The sequence below is a fragment of the Semicossyphus pulcher genome, unplaced genomic scaffold (genome assembly GCF_022749685.1).
Source record: "Semicossyphus pulcher isolate SPU_LCO1_2020_fin unplaced genomic scaffold, fSemPul1.0.p SCAF_4, whole genome shotgun sequence".
Classification (NCBI taxonomy): domain Eukaryota; kingdom Metazoa; phylum Chordata; class Actinopteri; order Labriformes; family Labridae; genus Semicossyphus; species Semicossyphus pulcher.
The window spans coordinates 3820780-3835930 of record NW_027211715.1 but is presented as its reverse complement, the minus strand read 5'-3'; the positions used below and the strand labels follow the sequence as shown (position 1 = coordinate 3835930).

Sequence of the window (15151 nt, the reverse complement as noted above, 5' to 3'; positions counted from 1 at the left end):
TAGCATTTTAACAGCAGGGTCCCGTTTCCCCTTTAACATAAGAAAGAAAGGAACGACTGAAGCTGCTGAAGGTCTCTGGCCACTCACGACACTAATGACCTCACTCAGCCAGAGCTCCCCCTCTCTTCAAAATGTAAACAATTAATGTCGTTAGAAAAAGGCAAAAACACTGTGTGACAACTTCAAATGATTACACTTTGTTTCCGCTGATTGTTCTCCAACCAGCGAGGCCATTGCTGGATATTAAAGAGGAGTTTTTTGGCGTTTTTTATTTTCTTTTAATGGATATTCACAATAAATATGCAGACAAAAATGGGGTGAGAGTGGGTGTCCCTGCATTTATGTACAGTTGCAATAACAGGAAGGTGTGTTCCCCTCTCAATGTCATATTAGGAAGAAACATGGGGGACAAAAGTAAATGTTGGGTTGTCGAGATTTGAGTTTGAGTTGATAGAAGACCTGAACGTGTTTATAGAGATCAATAAAAGGAGCCAATTCTCCATCAGATGATTGCCGATGAGTTCAGGTATTGCTTTACAACATTTTCCCACAGACTGTTTACCTGCTTATAGCCAAGACACAAATGCTGGTTGACGACTCTAATCTGAGAATAAACAGAAACCAGAACACTTCCAACACTGAATGTCCTGTCACTCGCCTACAGACTCTTTAGTCATATTCAGAATCTGTCTAAAGAGATAATCGACCCCTTAATCGACGATTCCCACGTTGATTAGGTCGGTGCAGAGTAAGACCGCCCAGTCAGCCTTGCAGTTAACACAGACGCGGTTTCGCCTCTCTTACTACCTCCGACGCCGGAACAACTTCGCCCCGACATTCTGCTTCCGTGCGTTCTACATAGAAGATGAAACGTAACAGAGGCGGAATAATCCCGCCTTTAGTTTAGTTTGTCTGCAGCTGAAGTCGCGCTTCATCCTGCTAACTGTGTGTGTCCGTCTGCTCCGACCGTCCATCACCTGCAGCTACAACACAGTAGATTGTTCTCATTTACAGGTCGGCAAATACCGACGTTTCGTAAGGTCCTTGATGAAAAAAGGTCATTTTTGGTACCTAAGAGTTCTTTTTTGTTTCCATGGTATCGAAATATCGTTTTTTACTTTTACTTGTTTAGCATGGAAGTATCGATGTTTAACATTCTGGTATCGTGTCAACCTTAGTGCAGAGTGAATGCAAGCTAAACACCCCAGTGAGGCAAACAGCTAAAATGCCTTGATGTCGAAGAAGAAGAAAAGGAGGACACTGAGGGAACGGGAGGGAAACTGCTCCATCTGTGTCTGCACAAGATGCCTTCAGGGGCAGTATTGAGTGTAGGTCAACCACATTTTAGATGCCTTCAGCGATTGAGAAAAAAATAAATAATTTGACTGAAAATTTTCCAAGTCATATTCCCCATTTATGACTTGAAGTTACAGACACGTCCAACTGAGATTTAAATATCATCCAACACACATCTATTGCTTTTCTTTAATGCAGCCATCAAGTTCCTGTATAAAATAACTTTAACCCACTTTTTATTTAAAAACTAGAAACCAATTTAAATGTTAGTAAGCTTTTCTATTGCCAGTATGTTTTTACACAATTGCAATTTGTTTTTCAATCTATGAAATCAAACTGATACTTTTCCTTTTTATAATAACTCTGATCTTTTTCTTCAAAGTAAAGTAGTAAAAGTATTTACTCCATCATGGACGCCTCCTTTGTCTCCAGGATGTGGTCTGTGAGGATCCAGGGCATGGACATCTCGATGGGGAACTGGATCCTGCGGCCCATCGTGAGCTCCAAGAAGAACTCCCTGAACCACAGCTGAGAGAGGTCACAACAGTGCTGCAAGGTCTCTGCACACAGGGAGAGGACAGAAGGAGGTTTTATTAGTCGCCATCTGACACCATTTATACAGCACACACACACACATATACTGGGGAATCAAAGGTAATTCCCTGGGTTGGCACACTATATCTGCAGTTTTTCATTATGGTATTTACAACAGATTTTGTTTTGTGTCTTATTTTAAAGACACTGAGACAAAATATTTATCTCCTGACTTCAAGTTTCTTTGTCCTTGAGGTTAAAATCTGGGTGATCTCAGAACCCGTCGGATATCGTCTGATGCCGATATAGCCTCTGGGAGTGATCGTGAATTCTGCAGGCATTCTAGTTTAGCCAGTGTTTAGCGATAAACGACTTCCAGCCAAGACTTCCTTCTCCGTGCGCTGCATTGTTTACAGTCCAGTCAGCAGCTTGAGAAGCGACCGTGTGTTCAGATCAAAGTGAAGTGAAATTCTCCCTCCAGATGTATCTGCTAAATAAACGCTGTCATCTCTCGGTTCGTCCCATCCCCCGGAGGAGCGCCCGTTCATCTGTCTGTGCTGAGTCTCAGTCTCACTGTAAACAGTAAGTTACACAGAGGCTGCACTCTGGCTTACTGCAGCGGGATGAAGCCCAAACAGAAACAGATTTTCTTGTGATCGACTTTAATTAACGGCTCTTCAGTTTGCTGAAAGAACAACATCATGATGCAGATTAGGAACAACAGGAAGCTTTGTCAGGTCTGTCCTCAAGAGGAGAAGAAAACTACTTTAACATGAGACGTTTGCTGAACGGAGGTCGGATCGATTGTTTCTGATGCATTGAAGGAAGTCAGGAAATCTAAACGCTGAGTGGCTTTTGTGACACAGCGTCAAGGGAATTTATCTCAACTTGTAATTGATCTCGAGCAGATTTTTAGCTGAACTTGCTGCAGATGTCTGTTTATAGAGATTAATAAGAAGCTAAATTATCTACAGTTCTATGTAGCATCTGTAAAATAGAGGTTAAGGTCGGGGTTAAGTTGAGAATCAGGTTTGGTGAGCTTTGACTGATTTGTATTCATCCTCAAATTGCAAAGTCAGATCTATGGGTCAAGAATAGAGTTCAAGTAAAGATGTTGTAATGTGTCCCTTTACAGGGTTTAAGGAAACTTGTGTTTAACCCCACAGAATCTAAACTTGAATAATACAGACTTTTCCTGGACTGTATTTTTATTTAACTTTGTGACTGTAGCTGTCTGAGTCACATGTTTTATGCTGTCTTACCGCTGAAGTTCAGCAGATGGGTGTAGAAGAAGGACTCGCGGTGAAACTTCTCGATGTCCAGGATGGTGGGGCCTTCCAGGCTGCTGCGCAAAGTCTTCTTAGAGCCGCTTTTATCAGCGATGAGAGACTCTAGCATCGTCCTCACCATGTAGAGCTGCATGGAAAGAAGTGTAACAGAGCGAAAAGCCATGGTGGATGATTAATTGGAAGGACATAAATTGTCACAAGTGGCAGCACCCTGCTGGTTTTACAAGCTAGATCCCCTTCAAACAGCTCCTCTCCCTGTGCTGCCTCCTGCATGTCACAGCGGGTTCCCTCATTAAAAAGAAAACTCATCAGAATGTGACTTTACTGCCTGGTTTTTCTGATCTTTCCTGTCGCAGACGTGCAGATCAGCAGCACATTACTCTTCTGCTAATCATTCAAAATACGCTCGTTTCCTTTCCTCAGCTCTGTTTCATTTTCTAATCACAACACTGGAGAGGAAATCTGTTCATTCAGAGTAGATCAGCTGAGGAGGTGATAGGTCAGCTGGGCTTTGTAGTCCTGCACCTGGAAACAGATTAGTTCTGGGAACTGAGCTCTAAGCTGATAAATCTGTGCAGTTTATGCAACATACGGGCTGCTACTACAAAGTGACAATATGTGTGAAACACGGCATAACTGCACAGGAGATTACTGTTCAGGGCTGTAACGTATGGATCAAAAAAAGCCACACAAGTGACCTCTATGACACGCTTTATAACATAATGTGATATATTTAGAACAGGCTGGTTTGTGTGGCAGAGCAGCCCTGACTGAGATCGACTGAGCTCATATCATCTCCCCGGATAAGAGCGAGAATATGATTTAATTTTTACACGGCAGGTCGCAGACGTGAGCTCAGATCTGATCCGCTACACGGCCACTGTGATCCAGCTGATTAATTTGGACGGCTGGGGTCAAAGTGTGAGAGACCAAGGGACAGATTAAAGCTTCAGTTTAATCTGTAGGTGACTTTCTTAGGTTATGAAAGTTTTTTGGTCCTCAAATGTGTCTTATTTTGTCCAGAAAATGTTATCATTTAAGAAGCTGGAATCAGGGAAGTTAGTTCAATTTAATAGCTGACAACTTATCTACTCATTTCTGCAGCTCTAAAAAGGATATTAAAATAATAGGAGGAAAAGTTAGAGCAAGGTGGTGATAATAACGTGTGTATGTGCAGAGGTGTGTTGGCAGAGACCTGTGTGCTGGAGGGCCCGACGGCACGGCGAGGAACCTTGATATCAAAACCACCCTTTGGATCTTTCTCTCCACGCAGCGCCGGGTCGTTGTGCGGCTCCCGGCCCGCCTCCCAGTCACACACCGTCTTCCTGATGGCCTGAAGGACGCTGTGATAAGAGTAAGATTCAAAAACATGAATGAGTTTTCATCGGACAGGTGGTCTTTGTTTGAGAAATAAACACATTTAAATTTGATAAAGTATGCAGAGGATTGAATGTATTATATAACACAGAGATTATTAGGGGAGCAGCAGCAGAGGAGTTTACTTGGGCTTTCAGGGACATCATACAAACAGTAATCTATTAATGTTCAGACACATCATTCATGCAAATTCCCTGAACCGGGATAAGTCTTGCAGAAATGTAACTATTTCATTAATCTAACCTGCAATAACTGATTTTTTTTTTGGTACATGTGAGCTAACAGATACCTATTTCAATACCCAAGAGATAATTGAGCAACGTGAGCGCTTCACATTGCGCTCCACATTGTGCTCCACAGTGCGATTTAAACAGAGTCCTGTTTCTGACCACCTGACAAATGTTATTGACTCTATTACTAGCTCTGTTTTGGTCTCCTCCAGGCTCGAGGGAAAGTATCTGGCTCTTTAGCTGCTCAATAATCCGCTGTGTTCACCACATAGTTGATCGCTACATGGAAGATATTTCACATCGTACAGTTATTTAATCCACTATTGTGATGAAATGTGTGAGTATAGCTTTAAACACATCTTTTCGAAACTTTATCGAAGTCTCAGGTATTAAAAGTCAATATGTGTTAAATACACTTGTTGTTTTTTTATATTTGATAATAAACACTCTAGGGGCTGCACGGTTGTGCAGTGGTTAGCGCTGTTGCCTCACAGCTACACCGGTTCAAACCCCGGTTTGGGCAAGGTGGGCCTTTCTGTGTGGAGTCTGCATGTTCTCCTAGTGCATGCGTGGGTTCCCTCCGGGGTCTCCAGCTTCCTCCCACAGTCCAAAGACATGCTTTTAAGGTTAATAGGTGACTCTCAAATTGCCCATAGGTGTGGGTGTGAGTACGAAAGGTTGTCTGTCTCTATGTGACCTGTGATTGAGGGTGTACCCTGCCCTTTGCCCAATGACAGCTGGGATAGGCCCCCTGACTGCCTTGAACAGGATAAGCAGTATAGATAATAGATGGACTACACAGTCTAAGGGATACAGAGTTTAGAGCTGAATATCCTGTTCAAGGTTGCAGGGGGCTGGAGCCTATCCCAGCTGTTATTGGGCGAGAGGCGCTGATCGCCAGTCAATCACAGGACTGACACACAGAGACAGACGACCTTTCACACTCACACCTACGACGTTGAGTCACTAATGAAGCTAACGAGCATGTCTTTGGACTGTGGGAGGAAGCCAGTAATCCCATAAAAGAATAAAAGCAAAAAGTTCTCTCAGAGTACAGGGGCTGAATAATTCATATGTTCATTATATTTTCAGTAACACAACAATATAACTTTCTTTACTGTATTTATTTTCTTGAAAAAGTTTCTCTTCTTCGTCTTCATTCTCTATTAAAATCTGATGTTTTTATTACTCTTCTTTTTTATTTTGCTGCCTTTTTGAGGCATTTTGTAACCTGGAGGTTCTGTATAAAAAAAGATGATTATTTTACAGTATGTTTGGGTGTTGTGCGACTCTGCAGATGAGATGTATCATCTTAAATGTGGTGTGTTTTATACCTCTGGACGACGTTCTTCTTCTTCTTGATGGCCTGTCGCAGCGGGTCACGCAGGGTGACTTGAGCAAAGTCCTGCAGAGCCGAGTAGATGGTGTGACGGATGGCGTGATTGAACACACTCTCCATGCGTCCCATCAGCACCTGGAGTCCCTTTATCATCGCCATAACCTGCCAAAAGCACAACAGTTAATCGGTGAGAAGGAAGCTAGTAGTTAAAAAAAACGATCAATGAGATGAAGTCACAACGGACCTCCACGAGAGCAAACTTCTCCTCGCTGGTGTAGTTGTATCTGGTGGCTCTCTCGTACTCCTCGGCGTTGTCAGGACACTCTTTGTTGGAGTATTTGTCAGTCGGATGAACCAGTTTCCAGGAGTACTGCGGGGAGAGGCACAAAGTTTTTAAAACATGTGACCAGACAAAATAAAATCAACACCAACGTATACCCAATAATCAGATGTGATGAATATTAAAGCCAGGACCAGTAAACAGCTGAAGCTTGATGCAGTGTCAAAGAATTTACACAAGAAAGTCACCAAGACAGTCTAGACTATGCTTAGCATAACATTGAATGACTTCTGAATAAACTGTGCTTCCTCACCACTTCCATGACGTGAGCGCTCCACTGGGAGAGCAGCTGCATGCCCTGCAGGGCCAGATCAAACAGCTTCCTGTACTCTGCATCGGTCTTCTGCGCCTCCTGGCGTCCTGATCCGGTCACCACCTACATCGACACAGATTAACACACACCCAACAGACCTTAATACAGTCCTGAGTAAATTCTTATTCACCAATCAATAGTCAAACTTCCATTACAATGAATTGTGACCTCTGCATGAAAGTAGTACAAAACAAACTTTACACCAGCTTTGGGAAATCAAATGTCCTTCATATGAGAAAGAGCTCTGACGGTTTATGAAGGAAATGTCTCTCTAAACCAGTGATTCTCAAACTGTGGGGCGCGCCCCCCCTGAGGGGCACGGCGGCATGACGGGGGGGGCGTCACCGCTCCTGTGTGTTCTTTTCGTTTGGAAAATGCAGCTGGTGGAACTATGTTTTGACGTCGAACAACCCGGACTCATTTTTGGGTGGCACAGTACACAAACGCGTTGCCCTGGTGACAGATTTCACATTCAGACACACACAGAGAAAAAGTCTAGCATTGCCAATTGAAAAATATATCACAGGGGCCAAAACAAAAACAGCTGACGCGTCAGATTCCAACAAGACGACGTCGGCCGACGTTAACGCTGATCAACCGGCAAAATCCAAGAAGTCAAGAAAATATGACGACGCTTATCCTGCTCTTAGATTTACAGCGAATTCGGTCGGACATGAAGAGAGACCTGTCTGTGTTATACGTCTGAAAAGTCTGACAGCTGCAGCAAAAATCTGTTTGTTGTTTTTCTTAGCACAGATTGAACTTTATTGTTATTGTTTAATAAGTTATTGCAGATTTTATTATAATTTTATTTGAAAAAGTATGATGGAGCAATTGAAATCGGGTTTTTTTTGCACAGCAAATTACTCAGAGAGAAGTGAAAAGGTCACGATCTCGACATTCTTTCAATAGAAGTTAAACTTGACCCATTTGTGACAATATGTTGGGGCGGGGCGGCTGGAAATGTTTTTTTCTCCAAACGGGGGCATGACAGAAAAAGTTTGAGAACCACTGCTCTAAACAAGTATATAAAACATGGGTGCACACATTACAGTAAAACAAGTTTGTTTGAACACTACTGTTTAGAAGCCTTGAGTTTGGCATCTTAGCAGTGGCCATCTTGATTTTAAAGGGGCCAAAGTGACGATATTTGGAGAGGGAGCCAGGGGTTAGCAAACAAGTCATAAGCTAACGTTTGTGCCAACTTGGGCAGCAGGTGAGTCCATATTTCGTGATACCTTTTATATCAATTGGGACTCATTTTGGCAAAAATCTGTACATAGTGAAAAAAGCAGCTGACCCTGCACACCCTGCTTTATCGACTCTTTTCAGAGTCAGAATCAGAGTCAGAAGGAGGTTTACTGCCAAGTACGTTTACACATACGAGGAACTTGTTTTGGTGTTTCTGCTGCAAAATAGAAAACAAAGTAAACAGCAGAACTACAGGTGAGAAAACTTAAAGAGCATTGTATGAAATATGTACACATGTGCAAGAGAGTGTGGACATTTTACTCTACTGGGACCATGATTTATAAAATGATCATCATGCTTTATAAAGAAAACTTAAAACTAGGGATTGAGACCATAAACTCATTAGTAATAGTTATCCTGAGGTTTATATAATGTGGATTCTTTTTGCAAACAGCAGGAGCTCCCCCTGCTGGCCATTAGACAAATGCAAGTTTATGGCACTTGTGCACCTTGATGATGTGCACTTTGAGGTGAACCTGAGTGCTTCAGCTCAGGCTCTTTCGAGGCCACACTCACCTCACTGTTGCTGTAGCGAGCCAGCTCAGAGATGAAGCGCATGTGATCCTCGCGGATCTGAATCATCTGCTCACAGATGTTGTACTGGGGGCTGCTGGAAATAGACGTGCAAGTCCACCTGAAGAGACAGAGAGAGGAGAGTGATGGTTAAGGTGAGCAATAATTTATACTTTCTTATAATGATGAAAAGAGCATTCACATATTTCACATGATGTAATAAAGTGTGTTTTCCCCTCACCTGGATTTGTTCTCTTCAAAGTGAGCACTGGTCTTGATGTACCGTGACAGCTCGATCTGCATGTCACCGAACAGAGGGACCACCTGGAGTTGCTGTGAACATCAAACACACACAGATTCTCATCAACATCATAATAAAGAGGAGAAGCCCACATGTTTATTTTCAGGGATAATTAAAGAGACACCGGAGTGATGATTTGTCCAAAAATCAAAGTGGATCATACACAGGATTAAAAATGGCCGATCAATACTTCAGTTCTTTGTCGTTTATTAAACAACTCCAGCAAACACACAAAACATCTGTGGCGTAAAAACCAGTCACCTTCCTCTGTGCGTGCCTATCCTATCTCCACCTACCCATATTTATACGTTGAAGGTGCTTTCAAAACAAAAGCATAAATAAAGATAGAATAAGAATAAAAAGAATAATGGATGAAGAAAAATTTTTTTACTTGCAGCATAATTTCCTATTGTATATCATTTACAGGATATTCTCCACCTTATAAAACTAAAAGAGTCACTTCTGGGTATTTGTTTTTGTTTTTTTGTCTATTGGAAATTATAACTGATGAAGTTAGGAAGTTAAATTATCTGTGCACAAAACACAAAAGTGAACACATGTGTCTGATGGCACCTGAGCTCTGTGTTCAACACACTATTCATCAGTATAGCTTGTTCCTTTTAAGTTCACATTGGAATAAAAATCAATAAAAAGCTGATTAAAATTGGTTCAGAGGGACATTAAATTTTAATGCAGTTTCTATATACACACTTCCATACCTTGAAAAACTTGTCGATCTTGGTCAGGTTAATTCTCTTCTTGGCATCTAGTTTGTAGATGTTGCTGCTGTTTCCATCCATGAGGTACAAGCCAAACCCCATCACCTGTACAAGTGGAACAGGTGTTTTAATGTTCAGGGCTCCTTCATGTTAGTAATACTCCAAGTGTTAAGAAAGAGCTTCACTTACTTTGAGCAGCATGTGCTTCTCACTGGGTGTGAGGTACATCTTGTTGTCATAGTAATCCACACACAGGTTGACGATGTCGGCGAGCAGCTCCTCGTATCCGTTGATCACCTCCAGCTGCTGCTGCAGAGACTGAAAACACGACAGGAGGCGCGATGAAAACGCTTCCACAGAAATCTACATTTGACTTTTATTTTTGTTTGCATTTTGTTTTCCCCCCGGAACCCGTAAATAAGAAGAAACAGAAGGAGGAGAAGAAGGAGGAGGACAAGGAGGACAACAGGAAAAGGAAGAAGAAGGAGGAGAAGAAGAAGAAGAAGAAGAAGAAGTAAAAGGAAGGAGGAGGAGAAGGAGAAGGAGAAGAAGAAAAGGAAGGAGGAGGAGAAGGAGGACAACAGGGAAAGGAAGACGAAGGAGGAGAAGAAGAAGAAGAAGAAGTAAAACGAAGGAGGAGATGAAGGAGAAGAAGAAGAAGAAGTAAAAGGAAGGAGGAGGAGAAGGAGAAGAAGAAGAAGAAGTAAAAGGAAGGAGGAGGACAAGGAGAAGAAGAAGAAGTAAAAGGAAGGAGGAGAAGAAGAAAAGGAAGGAGGAGGACAACAGGAGGACAACAGGAAAAAGTAGGAAGGAGGAGGACAAGGAGGACAACAGGAAAAAGTAGGAAGAAGGAGGAGAAGAAGAAAAAGAAGGAGGAGGAGGAGGAGAAAAAGAAAAGGAAAGAAGAAGGAGGAGAAGAAAAAGAAGGAGAAGAAGAAAAGGAAGGAGGAGGACAACAGGAGGACAACAGGAAAAAGTAGGAAGGAGGAGGACAAGGAGGACAACAGGAAAAAGTAGGAAGAAGGAGGAGAAGAATAAAATAAAGAAGAAGAAGAAAAGGAAGGAGGAGGAGAAGGAGGACAACAGGAAAAAGAAGGAGGAGAAGAAGAAAATGAAGAAGGAGGAGGAGAAGAAGAAAATGAAACCAAGCGGCACCTCTACAAGTCCCTACAGACGGAGCTATCGTCCACCCCTACATAAGCAGAAGAAACCAACATAAACTAGCAGCTGTTGAGAACTTATGAACTTGTGATAATGTCATATGAACAGTAAGATCCTCATCTGACCAACCTGAGTGATTTTGTTGTGGTTTGCCAGGAACATGGACAAATTCTGAGACTCCTGGATGGACGAAGGCTCAGACATCTTCCTGAGGAACTGTGCAGCTCTGGCCAAAGACAAGAAAAAAGTTTTATTACTTTTTTCACACCAGGCGGAAATTAAGCTTTTTAGTCTGTCCTTCTAAAACAAATCTGAACACAAAGACAAAAGAGAGTCGATCAATTCTGAAACAGTCATCGTGTTACAGATTTATTTTGAAAAAACAAAATAGCCCTCGAATATACTGACATTAGGGTGGACTAAATTATGTCCAACGATAAAAATCATCTCAGAAGGGAGGTCTTTTTTCTGATATCATTGTTGCATCTTGCAGCAGGATATGCCCAGATGCCCATCAGTCAGTCTAGTTTGCCTTGTTTTCCAAAATTCAGCCCTTCACTTTTTAAACACCTAAATAATTCAGACCAAAATAATTCATTTTTATTCTGTATTTCTTTAAAGGTGCACAACCGTTGCAAAGTGTGCACTGGTACATCCTGCAAAAACACTCTGTATGAGGGCTCAAACATGGACACACTCTTCTATCATGTTCAGGTATTTACTATTTTAACTGCATTTAAAAGTGCACAAATATACAAAAAGGTCAAAGAGGAGGGGTGGTGGGAGATCTGTCTGTATTTTGTTCAGTGGGGGGATAACAGTGTAAGTGCTCGAGGTAAAAAACACACAAAGTGAAGCTTGTGGATGCTAACACGCTGCTGCCCTCTGGTGTGTGTTGCTGTAATCAGACGTGTGACTGCATGCAGAGTAAGCTCAGTGTTTCTGCATACCGTTTGTAGGCAGAGTGGTCGTTCTTGACGCTGCATTTCATGTTCTTCAGCTCATCCAGCACAGCGAACATGTTGATGAACTTCCCGAGAGTCAGCAGGTACGCCTCGGAGACAAAGTCCTTTCTGCGCTCGGTGTGACACAGACGACGGACCTCACCGCAGAAACGGTCGATAGCTGTGCGCTGGAGGAGATGGGAAGAGAGAAATGATGTGGGGTGGAAGAAATCGTGTAACTTGGGCAGGATACAGTCACGTCAAAGAGAGTCTCTGCTGTTTGTATATTTACCTGGAAGTACATGAAATTCATCAGCTTGGTGACCTCCGGCTCCAGGACCTCCACCGTCTTCTCGTAGATCTCCACTCTGTTGGGCTGCTCGTTGCATTTCACCTACGAGAGAAAAAGACGGACGGACAGAGAGAATCGTGTCGTGTTATCCTCAGTGCCCAGCTTCTTTAAAGTACTGCTGTCTATCTACTATGCTGATTTTGGTTTTGATCTTTATCAGACTTTTAACGTGTGTTGTTCAAAAGTTTCAGATTTAGTATCACACTGATCCCAGCACAAGGCTGGATTCAGGTTGGATTACAGGAACAAAACTTTTAAATTGATTAAAAATATTTTTTATAATGAATCATTTTTTATAATATTAGTAGCTTTTTCCATATTGTTAATTTAATGAGTTTATTTTTACAGTGATAAAGAAGATAAAGACATTAGCCTGCGTTTGAAGCCTTTGAGCACAGTAAAGAATCACCATAGAATAACCTTCCACATATTTTAATTAAATGTTTAATTACCACTCTATAATTATTGCAATGACATAATAAAAAGTTGTTTTTAACAAGTATATGAGTTGTTGCAAGTTAGAGGTTGTCGTGGGTCTAACCAGACCGCAGGAGATCCAGCTCCTCAGCCATCAGCTGTCACCACGTCCTTGTTTGGTCCCGTTCTAAAACAGCTGGTCCTCGGTCTGTTAATCAAGTATACATTTGTTTGATCTAATCTATGCTGTGGTTCAGATGAGGGGTCTGACTGTTCAGAAGAAGGGGGTGTTTGTTTTGTTTATTTGTTTTCTGTCCCTTCAAATAAAAACACTTACAGACCTCATGCTGGCTGATCCACCTGTTGTTCTTCAGCTCGGCTTTGTAAAGAACCAGCTAACCTTTTTGTTTGAAACATGACTTTAAATATGATGATTTCAGTAAATAATGAAGCCGGTGAGTTACCTGTGGTATTGCACGTGAGCAGCTCCTCCAGGTGTACAGCATGATGGCGTACTCCTGCCCCTCCTCCAACATCTCGTTCTAGGTCAACAAACAAAACCAATCAATCACATCTAAAACTAAAGATGCTCACAAATAAATAAACCGCACACTGGAACATAATTTCCAAACTCTAAAAAAAGTTATAAAGAACTAAAACGTGGGTGGCCTTGAAGAGCATCAGTGCTTTCAGGCCTGTCCTGCCTCCATACAAAGAGCTGTTTGATTCAAACCCCAGTAATTATCCCGCACTAATTAGACACAAAGCTCTGTGAGGAGACGCTCCAGAGCCCCCGTTTGTCCTCGGGTTATTCGCCTCTGGGCCCGGTTGCAGGAGCTGCCTGCTGCACAATAACAAATGCTCTGGTGGGACAGGCGAGCCCCTAAACCTGATCCTGTTCACAACAGGCCTGTGACCCCATTCTGTTGAACCTGCTTTCCCACCAAGTCTTCACGGAGGAGAGATTAAACTGATACAGAAAAGAGGCTGTGACCCTCGTGCCGTACCATGCTGGAGTGGACGGTGGCCTGCTCGATGTATCGGGCGATGCCGGTGACGAAGGCATTTCGGTCCTCGAAGTTGGTGTTGAAGTTGGGCTGTGGGAAGACGGGAAAGTATGTTAACAAAAATGACACTTTATGCTGCAACAGGCAAAAACTCAACATTCAAACATGTAAGTATGTATGCTTAATTAACCACTGCAAAGCAATCAGTACTATGACAGTATTTCCAATGAGCTGAAGGCACTTAAAGGGACCAAGTATACTCACCTTACCTGCATCATCTCATATTTCAGCATGTCAGCTTAATTGAAAGTTACCAAAATAGATAAGTTTGCCTTAAAGGGATGCTTTAAGGAACGATGATCAGTGAGCTCGTGCGTGGTTTACAGTTTTGCAGCCGCTTACCAATAAATGATTATTCTGTTAGATCTTTTTTTAACACAGAAAACTGGAAATCAATCAGTACGTTCACATACTGAAACCTGGAGCCCCAACAAGAAGTGACAAACAGTGCTCTTTAAAATAACACTGACAAGAGTTCATTACATTCTGATAAATTAAGACCATTGGGAGATATAACTGCAAACATGTTCTGATTCTTTGTAACTTCATCTGCCAGTTCGTAATGCAGTTCAACATCAACTTATTTCTATCAACTTAATTTAATTTAAAGTAAGAATCTTGAAGACTTTCATGTTAGTAAATGTCTGTTAAGTCTCCATCTATCACTGAATGAGGTAACACAATGGTGATTGAGCCTGTGGCCCACTGATGATAAAAGCCTTTGCATTTGCAGTATTACAGACTGGGTGTCTGCAGCGACCAGTTAGTGACGCGTTTTCCATCAGCCAGCAGTGGTTGGTCTGCCAGAGAGGGTAGGCGGAGATAAGCGGCTGCTTTTCCGGTGTTGCGAGTAAACAGTAATCTACTATGGCTGAACAAACAAAGAAAAGATGGATGACTACAGATACAACTTCAACAAGAAGTGAAAATCCAAAGAGGAAGAAACAAACTCGACGCTCAGATGAAGCAAACAGTCTGAAAAGGAAAGCGACCGTCAGCCAGGAAAATCAAGAGTTACAACCGGAGCCGACCGTGGACATCTGGATGATTTGGGATGTGTGTTCTCACAATGACAAACAAATGTATGCTTTTCATTTTCTTTTTCTATGAATGTAACCATTATTTAACCAGGAAGTCACTTGAGATTTTAAAAATCCTTTATGGAGAGAGACCTTGTAAAGGTATCACATCATCTCCCTCAGTATCAGGGCCTTTATTTGCTTATATTAAAAGAGTGCATTATAATGTGCAATACTACCACTTATTTATTAGTACAATGTGCAAATTAAGCAAATTAACTTTCTTGTGCAATACAACTTTTCAAATGATCATGTACATCACATTTTTATCTTAACAGTCTTCATCTTATCGCTGCACGTACATCTGTCACTGTTACCTCCACCGTTACTTCTTTTACCTTCTTACTAAGCTTAATACTGTAAATATCTGATCTATTGTTGTTACATCAGGCACTGCCTCTTAGCATTGAACCCTGTTTTTGTTCTGTAACTTCAGAGCGATCGGGCACAAGAATTTCCTTCAGGATTAATAAAGTTTTATCTTATCTTAAATTACAATTAAAATAGAGGAAAACAGAAAACAGATTAATATTAAAAGCCCAGTTTAAGAACAGTAATTGCAGTTTTTAGTGTTTTTTATCAGAGCTACAGGCGTACTGAAGGTTTTTTCATAAAGGAAATAGCTGCTC

The 15151-nt window shown here is 41.8% G+C and overlaps 1 protein-coding gene across 1 annotated transcript in view; it reads right to left on the bottom strand.

Annotated features, from left to right (window-relative positions):
* The window catches only part of cyfip1 (cytoplasmic FMR1 interacting protein 1), a 42361-nt gene that overhangs the window by 16445 nt on the left and 10765 nt on the right, over nucleotides 1-15151 (bottom strand). Inside the window, exons 3-17 of the mRNA XM_069679382.1 lie at nucleotides 13384-13473; nucleotides 12841-12918; nucleotides 11900-12001; nucleotides 11614-11795; nucleotides 10793-10889; nucleotides 9692-9820; nucleotides 9503-9607; nucleotides 8724-8815; nucleotides 8486-8603; nucleotides 6659-6781; nucleotides 6310-6435; nucleotides 6061-6227; nucleotides 4315-4462; nucleotides 3093-3246; nucleotides 1700-1856 (exon numbers count right to left, since the gene is read on the bottom strand). Coding sequence (XP_069535483.1) covers nucleotides 1700-1856; nucleotides 3093-3246; nucleotides 4315-4462; nucleotides 6061-6227; nucleotides 6310-6435; nucleotides 6659-6781; nucleotides 8486-8603; nucleotides 8724-8815; nucleotides 9503-9607; nucleotides 9692-9820; nucleotides 10793-10889; nucleotides 11614-11795; nucleotides 11900-12001; nucleotides 12841-12918; nucleotides 13384-13473 — 1868 coding nt within the window. The remainder of the gene's footprint in view (nucleotides 1-1699; nucleotides 1857-3092; nucleotides 3247-4314; nucleotides 4463-6060; nucleotides 6228-6309; nucleotides 6436-6658; nucleotides 6782-8485; nucleotides 8604-8723; nucleotides 8816-9502; nucleotides 9608-9691; nucleotides 9821-10792; nucleotides 10890-11613; nucleotides 11796-11899; nucleotides 12002-12840; nucleotides 12919-13383; nucleotides 13474-15151) is intronic.